Source organism: Pholcus phalangioides, unplaced genomic scaffold (genome assembly GCF_987345545.1).
Source record: "Pholcus phalangioides strain wild (caught in Gottingen) unplaced genomic scaffold, Ppha-v1.0 ptg000010l_1, whole genome shotgun sequence".
Classification (NCBI taxonomy): Eukaryota; Metazoa; Arthropoda; class Arachnida; order Araneae; family Pholcidae; genus Pholcus; species Pholcus phalangioides.
In genome coordinates this window covers 42098654-42121947 of record NW_028301603.1, presented here as the reverse complement: position 1 = coordinate 42121947, position 23294 = coordinate 42098654, and the positions used below count along the sequence as shown (strand labels likewise).

General features: G+C 39.6%; 1 protein-coding gene across 3 annotated transcripts in view; it reads right to left on the bottom strand.

Moving 5' to 3' along the window:
* The window catches only part of LOC149081513 (transcription factor 12-like), a 75483-nt gene that overhangs the window by 3965 nt on the left and 48224 nt on the right, over window positions 1–23294 (bottom strand). For all 3 annotated transcript variants that reach the window (XM_089238449.1, XM_089238448.1, XM_089238450.1), the window contains 9 exons: window positions 9876–9957; window positions 8714–8862; window positions 8545–8623; window positions 6354–6433; window positions 4811–5038; window positions 4529–4607; window positions 4166–4379; window positions 3975–4061; window positions 1743–1888 (listed from right to left, as the gene is read on the bottom strand). In XM_089238449.1, the coding sequence (XP_089094575.1) occupies window positions 1743–1888; window positions 3975–4061; window positions 4166–4379; window positions 4529–4607; window positions 4811–5038; window positions 6354–6433; window positions 8545–8623; window positions 8714–8862; window positions 9876–9957 (1144 nt within the window). The remainder of the gene's footprint in view (window positions 1–1742; window positions 1889–3974; window positions 4062–4165; window positions 4380–4528; window positions 4608–4810; window positions 5039–6353; window positions 6434–8544; window positions 8624–8713; window positions 8863–9875; window positions 9958–23294) is intronic.

Below are 23294 nucleotides of genomic sequence, written 5' to 3'. Positions count from 1 at the left end.
AAGCGAATCACAAACGTCAACACGACGACACAAATTTCTTTCCGTAAAAACATGAGGAACCCATATGTCGAGCTTTGAGATTAAACCTAGGGGTTTCAAATGATCATGAACGGTCGAATTCGATAAATTTAATCTCTCAGCAATCTCATGAGTTGTCACTCGCAAGTTTGAATCAATTAATGTCTTTATTGTGTCTTCATCAGCTTCAACAGAACTTGGTGACAGCTTCAACATCAAAATTGCTGGATCGAAATTTTGCAAACCAGTTTTGGCACTGGCATTCTGTCAATACATCTTCTCCATACACATCGGATAATTTTTTCCTTGCTTGAATAGCATTTTTACCTTTCCTATAGTAAAAAAGTAAAATATGCTGAAAATGCTGCTTTGCACTTTCCCTATTTCAAAGGGTACCAACCAAAAACTACTGCGTAGAATCAATCAAACTTTTTCACAAGTAAGCCTTGCTATATCAGCTGTCAAAATACATAATGATTATGTGGCTTAAGTGTGAAGTTGACTGTGAAAAAATACAATTAGGCCTCTGTTGGAAAAAACGAAATTACTTTCGGAACAACCCAATATATCAACAATGTTAATCACACAACAATTAATAATTAGCATGGTACAGTACAACAACAAAGTTTGTTTTGACTTGCTCACCAAGCAAGTATCAAATGCAACTTGTAAGGCTTTTACAATACCATTCATAAGACTATTGGAGCTTTTTTGGGTTTTAAGGCTGACATGAATTGCAATTTTCATGTAACCATTCCATCACTGTAGTGCCAAGCATCTCCAAGTGTACCACTACTAAACCACATATGCACCTCGTCCATATTACTCTGCGGAACTTCTAATGAATTGGTAAATGCTGGAATGCCTGTGTACGTGTGATGAACCTGACGTGAAGCTTGTTTCTGTGTAATGCTTGGTATGTGTAGCGATTCCATCTGCCATCAATTTTTCTAACTATGAGAGAGGTTAATGAATGAATAATTGTGTCGTTGAGGACTGTTGCTCTCTGAGGGTAGACATTTTAGCAGGGAGATCGGCTTACACTTGTATCTCAAAGTTAGGAACCGCAGAAAACAAACTTCAGTCAACCACCATTGTGGAGATGGTGGGGTTGCAAGTCCATTACTATGAACACTTGACCACCACAGCGCTCTTTCAGTGTACTGCAAGTTGGGCTGGTTTGGTAATTTGGTCTTTTTTTTGTCACACCACAGCAATTTTCTGTACATAAGACTAATTCAATCGGGACCTACAATTTATTTCCAAATCTGAACACAGCAGCATTTGTCATTATATTGTCCATGGGTATCTTGAAGAGAGGTTGGTGCTTTAGTCCATTGTTGGGGGCCTTCCAGCATTAGCAATGCATTATGAGGCCATATTATCTTCGTTTCTGTTGTACCTCTGCGTCAGGACAGATTTTGATAAGAACAAATCCGGTAGAAAACTTGTGACACCCACGAACATCCTTTGGTACTGTAATTGAGTATGTTATCAACCTGGGCTACTGCATCTGCACTAGTTTGGTTTGCACTGATTGGGTGGGTTAGTCTTTGTTAAACATTCACTTTAGCACTGATGCACTTTTCAAAATTGCTTTTCTTTTGTAACCCGAATAATTCGCAAGAGGAGACACTCACGCACTGTATTAAGATGACTGACTCTGCAGAGCTTTCTATGAATGAAGGGGGAAAAAAGAATTATAAAATTTGAACACATCTCACCTCTGACTTGATTTTCCAGCTGCGAAATCACTTCAACCGCTTGGTAAAGAATATTTAGTTTAGTCATGGCTCTGTCTTGTTTCAAGTGCATGCTGCACATTCGTCCCAACTCCTTGAACGCTTCATTTATGTCCCTAACTCGAATCCTGTAACACAGATATGAAACATATAAAAGCCGAATTAAAAAAGGGGATTATATCAGGCCTGACATTTGGGAGGCACCCTGGCTTTTAGAAATACACAAGAAATGGTATTTATATATACACACTCAATGTATGTATATATGTATTTGTGTGTATATATATAAATCAAGGTCGTAGTGGGGGACTTGGGGGCCGGGTCCCTCCACTCGAAATGTGAGAAAATGACCAAAAAAAGGGAAAAAGATGGCGAAATCTTCTGGCAAAGTATTCTGGTTACGAGCTTGATATAAATACCTTTTCTATTGTATTTTTCTATGCATCCCCCCGGAAAAAGTTGAAATGACAGGCCTGGATTATACTATATCAAGTAAAAGTCAAGGGATTATACTATATACTACATGTTATCGGGTTGATAACTTGTATAGTATAATTTCTTTTTTGCTAGTTGATCCAGAGCGCTGAGCTCTTGTCATCTTCATCATGGTTTTTCTGAAGTCTGTCAATGTCAAGATGGTTGCTTAAAATCATTCATTTAACTAATTTGGGGATAATTCCTTCCTACATAGCTATCGATGCAATTTGATGGTATCATTGCGGTTGTGTGTGTGTGTGTTTGGTCTTGACTATAATGCAATGTGGGCTCACACCACACATGATCAAGCTTTTCAGGGGGAATAGTAAATAAATACACAAATTAAAGAGATGTCATTAAGAATATTTAATATTTTCATAAAGGGTGTTGATGACGTAATCATTTAACACCCCCCCCCCCCCCCCGCACCCCTCGATGCTGATGTAAAAATTGAAATTGAATGGCCCCAAAGCACAATTCAATTACTTCTTTGATGTAAAACGCTAATATAAATGGAAATACTGATTACACCGATTTGAATGCATTTTGTCTAAAATTGTGTTTTGGGACAGATAAAATTTCTGAATGCACCCAAATTTCACGTCATAGTTGTGTTTCATTCCAAATAAAGATGTAAATGAGTTGTATTACAGTGTTGACAAATGTGATTCGCCACTGCTGATTCTCCTCAAATACCAGCACTGTGCTGGGGATGAGGCATTCACATTCCTTTCGCTTCAACATACCTGTTCTAACTAATACTGGTTTGTGAGATGTTCTATCTCAAAGAGCTGTTATGCCCGATCGCATCTCTAACGTAACAATGTACTGAAGATTCAGTAGTGTGCCTCACATCGTTCTGGTCTCTCTGCTGCTCCTTTAGGTTGCTGTCTTGCAGCCTGACAAGAATTTCTTCATGTATCTTCTTCTGGTATGATGCGAGCTTGCTGCAGATGACAGAGACCTGTCAACAAAGTCTCAGGACTCACCAATCCTGGCTACCTGCTACATCACTGGGAGACGTTCAAATTTGTGATGGTGTTGTGAGAGGTGCCTCGACATATGGAACTGGTGAGATTGAACCATTATGTTGAACTTTTGTTACTAAAAACTTTATCACAGTATTAATTTTTTGTTAATCTAGTTAACAATGTTGCTTGTGTAAAAAACCTAAGCTTAAAACAATTGAATAAATGTTGTGAGTGGAAAACATTGTTGTCTTTAATTGTTGTCATCCATTTGATGAATCAATGTTTGGTTAAAAAACAAACCATGAAATACGGTACAAAGTGATCTGGAAATGCAATGTGGGTCATGAAATGCTCTGAGAATGTATCGCGGTTGGATCACTTAAGTGATATGGAAATGCACTGCAGGTCACTTCAGTAATCTAGTACTGTGCTGCTTAGTTAATTTTTACAAAATTAGGTTTGAGGTCGCAGGGTCGAATCAGATGACAGGTGGCCACATTCAGCCCTTGGACCACGAGTTGAACATGCATGGGGCTAAACAGACAAGAAAATTATTATTATAGCCCAATAGTAGGACAGGTTATTCTGATCAATGCATTTTCAATGACATAGAATTCTCTTATCTTCTGTTTACTCACAAAATGAAATATTTCATTATTATTTCGTGCGATGGTGATTGGCAGCGAGAACTACACATTAGGTATTGAGGTGATAGTCAAGATGACTAGGATTTGAAGAAATATTGATAAAATCACAATTTATCTACCTCTCCCTCGCATTATTCGCTTGTCTCCTCTCTTTCTCCTTCTCGGCTTTAATCTCAGGCAAATCATTGTCATCCTCATCCACAGACCTATAAAAGATCATGATGCTGTTTATATCTCTCAACTACATTAGAACATTCACATAAAAAAAATGACATTTCAATAATAGTATCAGAAAAACTATGGAAATCACCTTGAGCGAGCTCGCTTCATCCCTTTCATTGGAGCTGGTTTCTTGCTGCCATTATTAGAGTGAGGAATTCCCACTGGAGTTGTGGAGGCTGCCATCACAGAGGAAACTACAGAAGGTGGAATCAAAGAATTTGGGTTCTTTGCAGAAGGCTGTAGCGGTGACAACTCCTTCTCTGCTTGCAGAGTTTCAACTTTAACTGGAGGAATGACACCCGCTGAAAACAGAGAAAAGCAATGATATTGATGCAGCTAATTAGTAGAAAATGATACACAACAGCGACTGAAGAATTGCTTCATTAAAAACAAGAAAAACAATACAATCCATGAATTTAAAAAACTAATAGAATAACAGGAGAAAACCTACGAAAAGGCTGAGGTATTGGTGGAACTTGTACGTTAGGTAACGTTGTGAGTCGCCTGTTTTCAGGAAGGCTGTTCTGGTTCTGTAATATGCAAATGTCGTATCATTAATTATGGTGTAAAATAAAAAAAGTCTCGATATTATTTGTCATATATCAAATCACTTGATCTTAGACACTTTTCCTTAAATTGAACATTACACAAACAATCCATACCTTAATAAAAATTTACATCTTTAATATTTTCCTTGAGTATGATTAGCCGATTAAAAGTATGGAGCACTTACAACATGGGGATTTAATGGCTGAACACCAGGAAACGGTGCTGCCGTTGTAGCTGCAAGAAGAGCAGCATTAACATGTCCTTCTGGGTGTAAAGAGTTCATTTCGGCTGGAGAAGATGAGGCCACCGAAGACTGATTTGGAGACATAATAGATCCTTCTGCATGGTTCCTCAAGACATTCAAAGCATCATCAAGACCTTCTTCAACGATTATTCCTCCTGTATTTGGAGGCTGCGATGACAGAAATGCAAATGAGCTTATCACTATTATTAGTATATCCACATATTTTGATGTTCGTCAAATTTCCTCAGATTTATTCTCATTCTTACAGTAATGTTAAAGAGTGTTGAGAGTTTAAGGAGAGTAATATTTAAAGAGTTACAACTGAGCATGCTGAAGGTGAAAATAAGCAACAAGTCACTACCCCACTCTTGATAGCAGTTGAAAGAAACAGTGTAAACATTCAAGTTTCCCATAGTAATGCAATATAGCTGATAATTTGTGTGAAATGAGTACAAACAAAACTGCTGCATTCACAAATCATTCCAGAGGAACTGCCATTAAAGTGTTCAAAGGGGCTATTGGCCAAAAAACTTGGTCTTAACATACAACACATAGTCATGAGTGACTTGCAAATAGTAGGGCGTGATGGAGTGTGTCCAGACTTACATGAGACAACAGAAGAGTAACAGTGCAGCAAATTACAGCATATCTTAGTAGTCTTTAGTAGATATGGAGGCCAAAGGACTGTTTGGTGATGGTAATAATTTTTAAAACTTCAAGCACAATTCTCACAACATAAATACTTTTAGCGCTCCCCCCATACACATGTACGAATTCATTAGAAATTCCGTAGAGGAATGTGCACATACGGTTAAGTAGTAGTAGTGATCATAATAAATTGACCACCCCTAGCACAAATCGAAAAATATTGTGCAATAGCAGTGTGTAAATGAGAATTGTTGATAATTTAGGACACTTTTGATTCATGGCCCTAGGTCTGAAATGACTGTGTGGAGCCTATAGGCTCTACTCGTTGACTCCATTGCAGAGAAAAGACACATTTTATTTTCCCACTCAGTTTTTCTGCACATAAACAAAGCCTCGTTCCCAAGAAATCTATATTACTATTGCTGTATATTTTTGACATAAACATATGGACCCACATACACCCCTCCCTTCTGGCACAAAGTAGAATGGCTATACAGAAGGTGGCTGACAAAATGAAATGAGCTATGATTCCACAAAATAAAATGAGCTACGATTTCCACAAAACACACTAGCTCACTGCAGGTAAATCAGATTGATCTTATCTATAGGGAGTGTTCGGCTAGGCTGATGAGAAACTTGCAACAAAAAATTATGAGAATTGCCAGTGAAACAGAGAGGAGATCAAAATATGAACATACTGAGCCCCCTACAGGGTATAACTCGGTTTAAGATTTGGATTATCTGGGCGCTACTGCATGTGTAACCAATAACAATCACTTTGAAAGTGTCGACATGCTTTTAAAAAATTTACTGAAATTATAACTGAATCACTCACTATGGTGCTCGTGAGCCCCTCTGCATAGCCAGCTGGCGCAGGACTTAGCTGCGTGGTACTGCGGGACCAGTTAGGGACAGCTATGAAGAAACATAAAAAAATTTATAAAATCAACTATAACAACAAAATATGACATTGAATTTCACAGTTATTGGATAATGTTTATTACTAGCTAAAATACAGCTGCTGCTTGGGTTTCCTCAATATACTGGGAGCACTGAAGAAGCGAGACAAACTATTGTAAAGGAATGAACATGTTTGAGACATATTGCTAGGGAACCACAGTAAACATTCCAAAAGTCATTGTTAAGGCCCATGAACCATTGTTGCCGATTTCTGGCATTTGCCCTGCTCTGAAAAACTTTTATAACTCTGCCTATCGTTCAAGTTGGGCTCTGTTGTGTATATGTGCAAAATTTGATGGCCGGTTCAAAATTGTAGATTTGTATAGATAATATAGATAGGCAGGCATAAAATCAAATTTATATATATTGTTGTATTGCCGCCGGGTCTTGTCGATCCTCTGTCACCAGATTCATCCCATCGTGCTGATCTCTCCCGGGTTCTTTGCTGAGAACTTGAAGGTGGGCAAAATCTCACAGGAACGAGGATTTTAGGACAAATAAATGCCTTTATTTAAGTAAACTAGAAGTACTGCTTTAACTGCAGCAGCCTTACAAATGTATGTCTTTTCATCTCAAATTCCACTTTCAGAGTCCTTAGAATCTTGTTCTCATATTCTAACAATCATATGCCACACAAACCTTGCATGCATTCCCCAAGCCTTTTCAAATGTCTATACATCGTAACAATATACAGACCATAGGTGAGGGAACCTATGGGCTGAAGCCATTTGAGCCCTCCACCCAATAAATTTTATAAGGGCATTGAGCAACCCTCCAATGATTTCTGGAAAAACAATGCAATGTACCTTCCCTCTCCTGCGTACCTGCTTGAGTACCATATACAAGAGATGACCAGCAACTTCCAGCCCTCCCAAATTTTTGTTCACGTTGGCGCTTCTGATATAGACTACAATACTTTTCTTCAAGGGTGGTCAACAGACCTCCTTGAATATGTCACCGGTGTCTGTGAGCTTGAGTAAGAAAATTACTTTATTTCAGGATTATATGGTCAAGGGTTGATTTTATGAGCCTCTAATTTACGAACATGCTCTATTTTACAAACTGGTCCTTTGTTCCGAACAGCATATCATTAGAGCTAATGTTAAAATCTGCTTCATTTTAAAAACTCATTTTTATCAACTTTCTATTTTACGAACTTTGCCTTTCTTCCGTTTTTATTTTTTGGCAATTTTATTCTTTCAGCCAAACTTGAGTTTGTTGTAATAAAAAGCGAACTTCAATTTGGATGTTCTACATGTCTTAAGAGAGAAGGGGTGGAGAGTTCACCAATTTGTCATACCCAACATACAGATGTTTTGCAAACACATACCAGGAAAGAGGGTTCAATTTTGATCATGAATTGAAGATGCGCATTGACAACATAATTCACTCTTTGTAATTATGATTGGATAAACTGGTGGTTTCTGAGAATTGTTATGACACATTAGCTTATTGATGAGGCCGTTTCTAAGTCAAGAGTTAATAAAACTGTATTTCATCCTACTGCTGTTTGTCTTCTTTCCTCTTTGTAATGTTAACAAAACGGAAAAGATTGTGCTTGAAAATGGATGAAAAAATGAATTTTTGAAAGAAATTAATGTGGGAACTCTTATAAAGAAATCGTCAAAAAAAGTACGGGTTTCAAAGTACTCTACTGAGAGTTCTACAATCAAAGATCAGCAAAAGATAATTTCTAGAGCAAATGGTTCCAGCGGCATTCCACCATCTTGAAAATATTTCAAAGAAGCGAGACTCACGCAAAATGTTATCCTACATCAATTTTCTATCAAATCTTATTTTTACCAAAATGTTGCTGTGAAGCAAACAAAAATAAGTGGGTTTTTTTTTTCGGAAACTATCAATAAAGGTGAATGACTAACCAATTTTCTTAATTTCCCACATTCATCGTCTCTTCTATTTGCTAACTTCTGATTTTATAAACTAATAATGAAGTCTGTACAAGTTTGTAAAAATGAGTGACACTGCAGCCATTATCTTATTGACACAACGAGTTAAGAAAACCTGTTTTAGATGCATAGATTAATTACAAAACAAAAAAAAATGACCTGATAATGGAGGCGGTGAGCTGACAGGAGGCGAGGGCGCAGAAGAAAAACTGCTGTTCGTGTGCTCTGTAGAACAGTTCTGGAAATATATAAGATTGTAAGTAACAATTTCATGCAAATGTAAGACCAACTGGTTCATGTATAAGCCACTGAATACATTGATACTTACTAATAAATCTGGCGGTAAGTACATCGGAGGAAAATTTGATGGCGTGTGGTTGAGAGCAGGCGGGTTTGGCATCATGTTTTGGTTAGGATAAACATAGTTTGGCGAATGAACAGCTGTATTGGAAGACCATGTTTCTGGCACATTTTCAGCTACCAAAGGTAAAAATACACAAAATTTAAGCGCTCGGACAGCCATATATTTATGGCATGCAATGATAGTAATGCATGAGTAAGAACTTAAATCAGAAACACGATCTCTTCAGAATGAAATGAGTGACAGTTTGGATCTGAAGAGTCGGGACAACAGTTACTTCATTGTTTGATGCTGCATTAAAAAACTTTACATCTATGTTTTATACCACAGATATAATCTATACACAGAGTGTACATAATTAAAGTTTCCCTATTGGGCTATGCAATAATTTTCATTTTCTGTGAAAGGGCTTCATAATTGCTACGATTAAATTTAACATCAAATTCGTTATAGCCATAGAACTCTAGAAAATAAATGATGATGTTAAAGGCAGGGCTCATCTGTACAGTAGACTCTTGCTAATCTGGCACGCATTAGACCAGGGTGTGCCGGATTACTGGATATTGATTGAAAAAGCCAATTTAAATAATATAGGCTAAACCTCTGCACATAGACATGATGTAACATGTTTTCCCCTCTTCTATGTTTGCTGGTCTAAAATGCTGGATTACTGGACAGGCTGGACTAGCACATAGCCAAATTACGAGGAGTCTATCAACTCCAGACAGCCATTCCCCCTTCCCATTTGAAAGGAAATAGTCAAAAATAATTTTTTATGATCTTTCCTGGATTTAAAGATTCTCTTCTGAACTGCTGCCAAGCCATAAACCACACCTCATGAGCATTCCCCTGAGGAAGTTCTAACAAATTAATGCACGTTCACCCTTTGAAGGGCAGACATTTTTCCAAAATCCATAAAAAAATATAGGTGGTCTCACACTAAGGGGGATACCTTATTAGAAAGGGTTAAAAAATGTGTGCATTCCTCATGTGTTTATGATATCTGATGTGAGCGTGGCATGTGTTGAAGACAGGGTTCCCACCAAAATATACATCCACGAATTTTCAAAAGCATGAAACAAAATAACAACACAAGCAATGCTTTATAAAAAAATAGGAAACTACATACCTATATAATATCCGTCACCATAAGATAATGACTTCGTAGGATACGACGGGGAGTCCCTATCAATGATTTCTGACCCATAACCCTGAAAGAAAAATGACTTATCAGGCACATCCATATAAACTTAATAGACAAATACATCATAAAGACAGCTTTACCGAGAGAGCGTTCGCAGCAAATGCAGGTTAATGAGATAAACATGTATAGGAAACGTGTCTTTTGAATTCCTTCTCATTCCGTACTTGAAAATGATCAGGAAAGCTAGAAACTGAAAATAGGAAAAGAAGGGGAAAAAACTTGGGATCCTTTCAACAAACTAGCCCCCATACCGTAATGGTGAAAATTCTGAGCATTTCATTTGGAGCAGAAAATGTGGAATTCTGTCAACATCCAGCTACAGATAATACAGAATAGCCTTTGAAACATTGACTGTATATGCACCAGGGATTGACCAATTCCAGATGCCAAGTACAGACAGCATCTAAAAAAATTTGTATTTGCGATTACAACTGTATACTGACGTAATTAGAAAGAGATGTCCTATGTACCCTAAACCGAGTACAACTCCTACATGTTCTACCAACATTAGACGTGGATTCATGGTTTTGACACCTGTGGACTACACAAATTTTACTGCTCTTCAAAATTCTAGCTTAATTTTCTTGACCATTCATTCCTTGAATTTCACATTCTGGGTTCTTTAAAACTCCAGCTCCTGTAAATATGACTGTCTCTAAGTCACTCTTTTAGTCAGATCACAGGTCCTTTGACGTTTTCTTAGTCACTCACTGATCTAGTCCTACTCCTCCTCTAAAAAACATGGCTATGCTAACTCTTTTGGTCATTTAATGACCTGTTGAGAGGCGACACCACATATCAGTGAAAATTTTGTGCTTTCTTTCATGCAATAAATGGCATAGCTGCCAACTTTGGACAGTGAAAATTAATATTTCTGCATGAATCCAAATTCCATACAGAAACTGTACACAAATATAAAAGACATTTTTAAAAACAATGTGGGCTTTTTCTAATTAAAGAAAGTAAAATCGTAGGGATTTTTTTCCCCTTTAGAAAAACCTGACATTGTTGACATTGAGGAACACTTGGGTTTCGTACATTTTTATTGCAACACCCAAATTCAAATCACATCAACAGAAAATCGCTGTCGCTCTGAAAAATGGGAAAGACTGAACAGTAAGTATGGTCACCTGGGACACAAGTCATTTGGCTAATTCCACCGCAGAAATAAGAGGCAAAACTGACATTGACAGTTTGGAAAATTTTGTCTTTTACTCTTCAAAACAACAATTTTTTTTTGTGATTTAGTACAATAGCAACAAAAAATTTTTGCACATGCGATGTAATTTTTCAGGGAAAAAGCCAACAAACATTTTTTCCGGGTAAATTCTCTGTGAATATTTTTTCCCTGAAGGTAGAGATTTTTTTTAATCACAGTTAAAATTCAGAAGGTATAGGAATTTTTCTGGACTCTGATGAATAGATATTTTGGGAGCTTCCTGGAAAATCTGGGAGACAGATACAAAACAGTGAGAAGATCCAGAAGTGTCTATTGTCCAAATTTGGTGTCATTTATACCAGTAGATACCTTTTGACAATCCTCTGAATTTCTAAAGTTTAATTTTGATTACCCTTTATATAACAAAAAGAATTGAAATTGTATATTTAAAAAACGTGTTAATATTTTGTCTAAATATATTGCAGAGGATGATGTTCACTCAACTTTGAACTCCTAGTACGATTTAAGAATAATATTTGCGTCAGCGATTATGAATTATGTACCTGAAGCATTTTCACACACAGCGTTATATATTACCCCACATGTCATTTTCCATAGGTATGACAGCATCTCTGTGCCACAAGTTTGTCTTTACCCATGCATGACAGCATGGCAGTGCCATCGGAGTCGCTTCCACACCAATAGTAGTTGTAGTACAGAGCAGGGTTGAAGCTACGGTTCCATTTTTCACAAAATGCGAAAGAAAATCTTAAAAATGTGAAAGTAGTAGTAGAAACTTTTTGCATACTTCATGCGTACAGGAGGAATGAAATGAGTAGACATCCATCCATCAATCATTAGCATTGTAGCATTTTGTTAAAGCTTTTTTCCACATTTTCGATTTCTTGCTAAAGAAAGTTTTTTATCTAGCCCAAACCTTGGTACAGATATCAAAATCTCTTTCAAGCCAAACACCCAACTGGTCTAGAACGTTTCAGACACCCCCTATAGCATAAGCCGCTATGGTGGTCGAGTGGTCATAGTGATGGATTCCGAGGACCCGGGTTCGAACCCCATCGTCGCCATAGTGGTGGTCGGCTGAAGTTGGTTTCCTGTGGTTCCCAACTTCAAGGCGCGTATGCGAGCCGATCTCCCCGTTAAAAAGTCTCGCCACAGCGAGCAACAGATCTACAAACAGCACAAATGTAATTCAATCATAACACATCACTCAACTTCCCTTCTGAAATATAGATGGCAGCACTGAAAAATCAAACACAACACTACATACGCACTCAGACTGTTATGTACACACACAGTTACACTTCCGGCGCAACTCACTAGGTAGTAAAAATCGCCCACATATATGGTGATAGACCTGCGTTGTGCTCGGGGGAAAAGCATAAGACGACCATATAACCCATATTTCTCAAGACATTCTCGTATTAATCCGAAATTTTGGATGTCCCGACTTTTAATCTCGTGTGTATATATATATAGAGTGACCATATAACCCGCAATTTTGGTTATTTGGTTTTTCCATTATTTTGGCCATCCCGAACTATTATTTTTCGAATAAAAAATGTCCCGTTTTTCCCTGTAATTAGGATCGCGAATTGTATTTTGCTCGAAAAAATACCGTCAGACCACACAAATGTCAGGTTGAACTCTTTTCCTTGTAGTCATTTTCGTTAATCCACTGCGATTTGCAGTATTGCTTCATTTTCCGCCATTGACGATTATTTGCGAAAAATTAGCAATAATTGGCAACAATTTTAGCGTCATTTGCCGATTTCCCGTACTTGAGATCCCAGTTTCTCCGATTCTTCCCGGGTAAAAAAAAAAAATGGTGTAGCATGGAAAAGAAAAAAAAGTCTGCAACACTGCCATAAATAAAAAAATTCAAGAAACTGAATCAATAGCACAATTTTTACACCAGCCATTTCGATTCAAGGAAAACCCTAAAAGAATCAGAACCCATAAGAGTATTTACTTTTTCTTTTTAATGCCAATTGAATATATTTTCCTTTCCAGTAGCGTAATAATAATAATAACAACAACAAGAGGGAAAAAGAATCTCTTCTGAAAGTTGTTCTTCCACTTCATCAGTTTTTTCTCCCAACCATCCCTTCCAATTTCAACACAAAATTCTCTCTCTCTCCTTCTCTCAGGAATTCATTCCAGACATGCAGAGAAAGAAAAAGGAAGCCAATGAAAGGAGTATTTAGAATTTTCATTGATTTTTTCTTCTTCTTTATTTTTTACTTCTTTCAATGTCTGAACAGTTTCTAGTGGAAGATAAACATCTGAATCTTTTTTCTTTCCTTATGTCATGGTGAGAAAAAAAAAATTCTTTGGAAAGAATAGAAAAATAAAACTCTTGTTTGAGCTTCTGTGTATAAACTCCCCCCCCCCCCCTCCCTATTCCGTATTTCTCCTAAGGATTGCATAAAATCAGAGAAGAGGAAACTTGGAATTTATCAACTTCTTGCGATCTAAAGACTTTCTCTTTCCGTAGGATAATTTTTTTCTATTTGAAACAACTTTTACAACAGATTTTGTGACGGATTTCTATTGCTATATATGTTACGCCCAAAGCCCGAAAAGTTCACCCATGTCCGAAATTCCAGGCTGAAAGCGACTGGAGATCCCTATAATATGACATGTATAACGTTTAAAAAAAAAATCGTAATGAAAAACGTTATAAACTGGAAATCTCCATGAGTATTAGTAAGATTAGGGAGACCGCGAAACTAAAAGTCGTGCTAAGGGAAAACATTATAAGCGGGATCAACTGTATGCATAGGCGTAAGCTGAATTTTCTCGGGGGGGGGGGGGTGTTACGTTTTACCCTATTTACCCTACAAAAAAATACTACAATCTTGGCTCTTTGGCTCTTTGGGGTTAGAACCCCAAATCCCTCTTTGCGTACGCCAATGACTGTATGTATTTATATACATACTTTATCATATGCGGATAAAGGATCTTCGGACGGGGAAGGGGGAGACAACCGAGAATGTGTATAATGGAGGGCTATCCACTTCTCTCCATCCTTCCGCCTAATAAATATATTGGGAACAAGGTGCCCCCCCCCCCATGGTCTCCTCAAAGATGGGGCTGACAGAGCTCCAACCCGGGGCAATTCTCATAGTTTTTGTTTTTTAAACGCAAAAAATTCACTATAGGGGGGGGGGGCCCTCAAAAAGGCTGGTTTAAGGCTAGTCCTAGTGAGGGGCACCACGGTAGGGTTTGGGGAAATCGCGGTCCCCTCTGTATCCGCCTATGGAGCCCCTTGGCCCTGGCCTTAAAATGTACGCCACTGACAGACGCACTTATCTGAGTAAAAAAAAACAACCAACGGCATCAGAAGAGAGTAACGTCTCAAAAACGTAATTATTTTCCGGGCCAAAGAATTATTCCCTTCAAACAAGAAAATTCGATGGAGCGGACGGAAAATAATTCCCAAGGGATTTTAATCCTCACACACGCACGGTATTTCCCAGCCCAAGGAACGAAAACAAAACTTTTACCCCCCGTCTTTGCTCTTCTCCTGGAAATATCCCGGCGGACCGAGATGAATGATAATGATAACAATAAAAATGCGTGGGGAGACTTGGGTGACGGAGAGCATTAATTATCGCAAAAATGTCTCTGGCAACGACGTCACCAAAGATATTATTATAAGGGAGGAGCGGAGGGTTGCTGGCAATGGGATGTGTCGCGTTCAATTACGACGGTAAAATAGAAAAATCCCGAATTCTCTAGGGAACGGGGGGGGGGGGTGTAGGGGAATGAGCTTTTTGACATTTTCCAATTAAGAGTTCATATTTTCCCTCCCAAGAAAGGAGGACGAGGAGAGATGAAAAAAAAAATTGCGGAAAGGAGTAAAATGTAAGTGCGACCAACTGAATTGCCACGTTTTGTGCTTTAGTTGAAATAATATATAAATATAAATTTGTTGACACTTGTTTCCGCATATCCAGGCTTATTTATGGGTGAGCCGTCTAATTCAGGTGACACGGGAGCGAAGAGATTCTAATAACGTTACGAAAAATCCCTATAATTCGTCTTTTTCCCGCCGTTTCGGTTACAACCGAGGATCGATTGAATGAGCACTTTTATAATTTGATGATCATGGATTTATCGATTCCGTGGAGACATTCAGACCTTGCAAGATAAAGGATATATCGTTGGATCATGACCAAAATAAAACCCTCACCTTCTCATCAATTATCTGTACGGTAAGTTTTGCACTATCAAATCAGTCGATAACACTGCCTTTTTGTTCGGTAATTGAGTATCGGTTTCGGAATCGAGGACCGACAAACGACGCCTTGCCCATCAGCAGGGCAAATATTGCCTGATTTTATGACAAATGCGCTGGAATATGCGTATTACGTAGTTAGTGCTTCCATGAATATTCCTAAGTCAAGAGTTCTCCGAACAACGTGCTCCGTATTTGGATTTTTTTTCGAATCTGACTTCAACCCTATTTTCACTGGTCAACACAGTCCAAATGTGTTAGGATGTCGCACCCATGAAAGCAGAATGTTTTGCATTGCTCTGCAATGAGCGTTCATCTGACCGGAAATATTCTGAAGTAAAAATTCTCATAACAGTGTTTTCAACACTTTCATTGAAATTCTTCCATACTGTTCTGCGACGTACGTAGTAGTTTTCAGCATATCCTGCTTTTGAGGGGGGGGGGGCGGTCACACCGAGCTGTGAATATTGATTCATGAGCTGATGTGATAGCAAGAATCAGACCAATTGTGACTATTTGTACAACAGCCACGAGATCATCATGTGTATACGGCCATGAGGGGCAACGTGGAGCCGCTGGTAAATTTCCATTAAAGCGAGAGGCGTACGTTATTCGATAAGCTGGTAAATGGTGGTGTAGCAAGACAACGAAGTCACTAGTAAACAGCGAGAGTGGGGTTAGCCCTTGTAGATGAAGGATAGACAATTTTTTTTTCTGGATGTTATGCCGAGTTGAAGTCGGAAAGAAAAGCCAACTTGTTTCCCCTGGGAATCGAACCCATTCCTCTTGTAAACCGGGCAAGCGCATCAATAGAGGCGTCTCCAGTGGTGTACATGGATAGCGCGCTTGTCTAGTTTGCAAGAGGAGTGGGTTCGATTCCCGGCGGAGACAAGTTGCCTTTTCTTCTATTGTCTTTCCTTCACTGGTAAATGATGTTATAATAAGGCACCGAAGTCATTGGGAAAATTATAGGAGAAATAAAGTAGAGCGATGGAGCTGCTGGTACATGATGGCCGAGTACGAATAATAGTTAAGCTGGTAATGTTGACTATAAATAAAGCTGGTAAATGATATCATTTATCAGCAACACAACGAAGCCAGTAGTAAATGATGGGCGAAATAACGTAGAGCAAATGGAGCTACTACGAATACTAGTGCCGGGAATAACCCAGGCCAATCGCTTGGACGCTTTACCGCCTGTTACCCCAGAAGGGGTGGGTCGAAGGGAAAACTTTGGCAACACCAGATTCCCGGCTACTACGTGAGTGGGCCCTGCATCAAGTCCCCCATTTATTTTTAAACGAACCTTCTTCGGTTAAGATTCAGCTGGTTTTCCGTATCTATCGTATTAACAGGGAAGAGTGATCTTTTTACTAAGTCCCCCCCCCCCTCCGGACCCATATTCCAAGGGCGAGAAATGAAGCTTGCTTTCTTTCAAACCGAGTACAAATCCGGACTATCGCCATGGGCAATTTACTACCGAGTGAGCTGTGCCGGAAGTGTGTGTGTGCGCGTGCACCTAACAAACAGTCTGAGTGCGTATCTAGTGCTGTGTCCGATTTTTCAGTACTGTCATCTATATTTCAGAAGTGAAATGGCCCGCAGTTCTATGAAGTTTAATGCTCCCCCCCCCCCTTCCATATGAAGTTTAATGATTGAATATTCGTACCGTCGTAGATCTGTTACTCTCCGTGGCGAGACTTTTTAAAGGGAAGATGAGCTCGCACTCACTTGATCATCACCTCATCGACTTGAAGGTGAAAACTAACCTCAGCGGACCATCACTGTGGTGCCGGTGAGAGCAATCAATGAAGCTGCTGGTAAATGATGGCAAGTACGATAACGGATGTGCCGGAAAATTGATGGTAGAGTAAGGCAACGGAGCCACTGTTAAGTGATAGCTCATGGAACTGCTAGATAATGAAGCTGTTGGTAAGAGCTTCATCAGCCATTAGACTTGACTGGAACAAGAGGGAAGTCAGAAAACCATTGGTTTATAGGAACTAGTATACGGACAGAATGATGAAAGATTTGTATTAAAGTTCACGACAAACAACAACTAAAGGCTTATAATACCGAGGATAAAAAGGAAAGAAAAAAAACCAAAAACTCTAATACAATAAACACACTTGGATCAACGACTCTAAAAACGCGCACACACACAAACGCTCGGATGGCGATAATTGCTAAATGAAGTGCGAAGCGCCGCCGCCGAAAGCGAATTAGTCGCTCATTTGGGTTCGACGTTATTAGAATGACATGTATTAACGCGAAGCAGCAAAGAGAGGGAAAACCGCTCCGAAAAGCTTGAATAAATTCCTCCAATCGCCATTCGGAGAAGGAAAAAAACTATGTGTGAAATATGAAACATCCCGTAATTTTCGAGAGACGGTCGGTCCTTTGATAATCATGCGAGAAATGGCTTCGAAGTCAAAGCGCGTACATGAGCGAAGCATTTTGCCACAAAATGCAATTCAATTTCATGAAGTTTTTCGATTCCCGGTTCGGTTTCAAAGAGCAATGCTAATTTTTTTTTAACTTTTTCGCTGAGATCAAGGGTGTTCAACGATTTAGGACAGTGCGGGCCATTTCACTGATTTGGAAACGTGCCGCGGGCCACTTAATCATGTCACTTAAGTAATCTGTGAATGTGACGGGGGCCGCTTGATTGATCTGGGAACTGCACCGCCGGTCACTCGAGTGATCTGTTAATACGCCACAGGTCACTTGAGTCATCTGGGAATATACCACGGGCCACTGAAGTGATATGCAACTGCGTCGCGGGTAACTTTAGGGATCTGGAAATGTGCCACGCGATAAGTCATCTGGAATAGTGCCGCAAATCATTTAAGCGATCTACAAATGTGCAACGAGTCATTTAAGTCATCTGGGAATATCTCACGAGCCACTCAAATGATATAGAACTGCACGGTGGGCCACCTATGGGTTTAACTAGAAATGTGCCACTTAGTTCACTTTAACAAAATTATGTTTGATGTCACGTACAACATCAGGTGACTCCGAGGGTCGCATTTGGCTCGCGGTTTAGCATGTATGCATGGGCGGAGATACGGGGGAGCGTGGGGGGGGGCCCAGAGTCAAACGTGGAGTCGACAGATCTAATGTATATATGTATAGATGAATTGACATCATCATCGTGCCCCCCCCCCACCCAGCAATAATGACCTTGCCCCTCCCAGACTTCCAAGTCAATCTCCGCCTATGATGTATGGCTGTGCGCCGTGGAGCGGTGCCAGTGACGAAGTTTTTTGTCGAAACGATTCTTTGTCAAACTGCTTTGGGAGCCGCGGGTGCAAAGTTTGAGAACCTCCGACTTGGATAAATCGCGCCATCTATAGATGAGTGGTAGAATCATCTACGTTCACAGTTTGTTATTGAGAATGCACTACAGTAAACAAAAAATCGTATTAAATAGATGATGAATTCAAAGTCATAATTTAAGCACTTGTCACACTTGGTTCATATTTATCTCTAAAACTACACTATATTAAGACAGTATGTATATATATATAAACTGAAGAGCCAAAACAACTGGCACAGGCATGCGTATATGAATAAAAAGATATGGAACCAATCAGAGTACGGCGCTGCGGTCGGCAACTCCTATATAACACAACAAGTGTCTGGCGTAGTTGTTAGATCGGTTACTGCTGCTACAATGGCAGGTTATCGAGATTTAAGTGAGTTTGAACGTGGTGTTATAGTCGGCGCACGAAAGATGGGACATAGTCTCCGAGGTAGCGGTGAAATTTGGATTTTCACGTACGACCATTTCACGAGTGTACCGTGAATATCGGGAATCCGGTAAAAAATTGAATCTACGACATCGCTGCGGCCGAAAAACGATCATGCGAGAAAGGGACGACTGTCGAGAATCATTAAACGTGACAGACGTGCAACCCTTCCGCAAATTGCTGCAGATTTCAATGCTGGGCCATCAACAAGTGTCAGCGTGCGAACCATTCAACGAAACATCATCGATAGGCACGACACAAAGCTTTACGCCTCGCCTGGGCCCGACAACACCGACATTGGACTGTTGAGGACTGGAAACACGTTGCCTGGTCTGACGAGTCTCGGTTCCAATTGCTTCGATCTGATGGATGTGTACGGGTATCGAGACAACCTCATGAATCCATGGACCCTACATGTCAACAGGGGACTGTTCAAGCTGGTGGAGGCTCTTGACAGGTGACAGGTACGTAAGCATTTTGTCGGATCACCTGCACCCATTCATGTCCATTGTGCATTCCGACGGACTTGGACAATTTCAGCAGGACAATGCAACACCCCACACATCCAGAATTGCTACAAAGTGGCTCCAGGAACACTCTTCTGACTTTAGACACTTCCACTGGCCACCAAAATCCCCAGACATGAACATTATTGAACATATCTGGGATGCCTTGCAACGTGCTGTTCAGAGGAGATCTCCACCCCCCTCTTACTCCTACGGATTTATGGACAGCCCTGCAGGATTCATGGTGTCAATTACCTCCAGCACTACTTCAGACATTAGTCGAGCCCATGCCACGTCGTGTTGCGGCACTTCTGCGTGCTCGCGGGGGCCCTACACGATATTAGGCAGGTGTACCAGTTTTTTTGGCTCTTCAGTGTGTGTGTGTGTATATATAGTCGAATTCCGTTATAACGAAATCCAAGAGACCGGAGAAATCACTTCGTTATAACGAAATTTCGTTATAAAGGAATTCCAGGTTCCTCCTTTGTTTCTATGTAAACTTATCTTGGGGTATTAGAAAAGTGTTCGTTTTAAAACGAGATATTCACTATAACGGTATTCGTTAAAACGGGATTCGACTGTAATATAATATAATCCATTCAATGAGAAATGATACTTGTTGAGAAGCATTAACTAGACCAAAAAGGGTTACTTTGTAGAATTCTTCTGTATCCTAAAAATGTAACGAATGACCCCGAGTTATGATTTGGGGATATCGCACCACATTTAATCTCATTTGGTATTCCGTCAACGCTACTCAAAGTTCCAGGTTCATTTAACACAGCATTTTTTATTATGATTATTACACATATTTCTTTGATAATTATCCAAGAAATATCTACACAAGTATGTGACAATCAGAGCACGAAAGTAGAGCCCATCCAACACATGGGACGACCCGCGTGGGGGGGGGGGGGGGGAGATGTGTTAGATCCATAGGGGGCTAAAACTTACATGATGAGATCTGAAACCATGATTTTCGAGAAGTAATATGTAAAGTGGTAGCTGATATATTTTCTGGCAAAACAGGAGTTCAGAAAATAGTTGTTCTTCGGAAGTTTTCATCATGCTGTTGAGATGAGCCAGTGATGGGAACTGCGGGTAGAAAAGGGCTAAGGCAGTGGATCTCAAAGTGTGCGTCGCGGCATGCTGGCGGTATTAGTGTGTTTCTGTTCTCAATGTTTTTAAGTGGTTCTTTTATCACTCACATTTTGATTAAGTCAAAAAAAAACTAGGCATTTTTAAAGAATCAATATAATTGGAAGCGGTGACGAGACGGCGTCCAAATGGCCGCGTCAAAACGTCCTGTTCCGTTCTTTTATGGATGTAGAATATCTGCTGGACTATGGGCCTACTGGGGAGCCGCGGATGTACTATGACGAGGCCAAAGGAGCCGTGGGTCACAAAAATTTTGAGAATCATTTGCAAAGGTAAGGGACAAAGAGATAAGTTATTTCTAGAATAAATGAACCACAGATAAATGACCACCAAGGCAGTTTCTTTTGCCCTAAAAGTCAAACTCGGAATCGGCCAAATATCACTTCCGACGAGGAGGGCCGTGAAATTTAGCGGGAGGGAAAAGATTCGCCCGCACGTTCCCCCAACATTAGAGGACCATACTCTTCCAATACGCTATGATACCCACGTTAAAAGAAAAATGACCATAACTTGCTTGGCGATATAACAAATAAAAATACATTTATAGCGTGACGGGATTGCGGTTATAAATAAGGGGCCTAGAGGCCATCGCCGAGCGGTAACAAGAAAGGACCACAATTAAGAAAAAAAAAAGACGACCATCGTGGGAACGAGTTCACATCCGTCATCGAACTTGCTTGCCTGCAAGGGCTAGATGGCTATTAAAAATAAATAAATGGCGGCAAGAGAACAGGCAAGGATGGAGGGGGGGAAACACTACATTATAAAGTTCAAAGAATTTCATTTCCTGGCCAATGATGACGAGCGAAAAGAAGCCAATGAAATCCATCCCAGAAACCAATACGAATAAAAAAAAAAAAGTCAGCCATTTTTTGTTTTCCAGGACATTGGTCATTCCTGACCATTTTATTTGAAGGGCCGGAAGACACGGCTATTCGGTCTCGTTGTGAGGCTGTCACAAAACAACGTCTTAATAAGGAAATCAGTTTATAACGCCGTTTTGCTGTCAAGTGACGACCAATCAAATACCGTGAATATCCTCATTTCAGATACTCTCATTGACGTATTTCGACGCCGCTCCATATAAATTCCGTCTTGTAAATAAAATACATCTCCGAGAATGATATAACCGTTTAACCCTCCAATCAGCGATGCACTTTCGAATTACGGCCATGGTGGTTGTTGGTACTGCCAATATCACTAGGATCTAGACAGTGTTTTACAAAGTGGGCAATATCGCCCCCTAAGGGCAATGAAATAGGCCAGGAGTGTGGTAGAAGCTATGGGTTGTGAATATGTTCCCATGGATTGGCTTTAGTTGGGGGGAGGGGGGAGGGGAATGACGAGAACAAAACATTTTTGAAGTGGGCGATAGAGCTAAAAGTTTGGTGGGGAACTTGAATTCAAATCAGTGTTTCCTAAAGTGGGCAATATCACCCATTCAAGGGGGCGATGGAATGATCTAAGGGGGCGGTTGGAGCTACAGGTGTAACATGGGATCCTATGGGTTGGCTTGAGTAGTTGGGAGTGGGGGCAAATGAGAAAGAATTCCCGAAGAAGGGGCGATGAAACAAAAAGCTTGGGGAAACTCTGATTCAGACTAACCTAAATTGGGCATAATTAATTATATGGGCACACAAAGTTTTCGGCATCTGGTCCTTATCTTGCCCAGGATTGTTTTCTAACCGTTTGAGTCCCAAGCAGCGCGATCGCGCTGTTGAGATTTTATGTCGAGAAAACCCAGTACATTTCGAACATCGAGGACAACTGACGGTGCGTTACCGATTGTTGAAGTCGCACGCTCAGATTTACTGAAGCAAGTACATCACACAGCTCCTTTTAATGTAAATAGTACATTTTACAATAGGTAGAATAATACTATAATAATGCAATAATACATTACTAAAAAATAAATTTTTTTATTTCATTGTTATCTTCTCAATGATTTTTATCAAACAAAACTTGAAATATTTATAAATTCACAGTACGCACATGTAATAATACAGATGTATTTTATAAAAAAACGAATTACAAATTAACAATATTTTTGTGTTACGAACAAACAATTTAAATGGAGAGTAACAATTATAATTTGTAACACCGGTGTTTATCAAAACATGTTGGGTGAATTCCTTTTTTTTTACATAGCACGCAGATTAAATCTTTTTTGGTGTTGCAAACTACGCATTGTCGCAAGTTAAGTTGAGGCAACTTTACTAAACCAAATGCTTTTTCCTTTACATAACTATGTGCTTGCTTTTCGTTCATCCACTGACACTCAATTTCAAAAATAATACTGGACATAACATCTAACCGAGATATTGCTTTACTCTCAACTCTTTCCTTGTAGATTATATATGCATTTAAAACCACGAGGTTGATTATGTTAAAGGCTACCCTTTTCCAATATTTAACTGATCTTCGTTCATCGAGATAGGTATACAGCATTTTATCCGATTCATCGACACCACCCATGAAGGCATTGTAAGATTGAATAATAGCGGG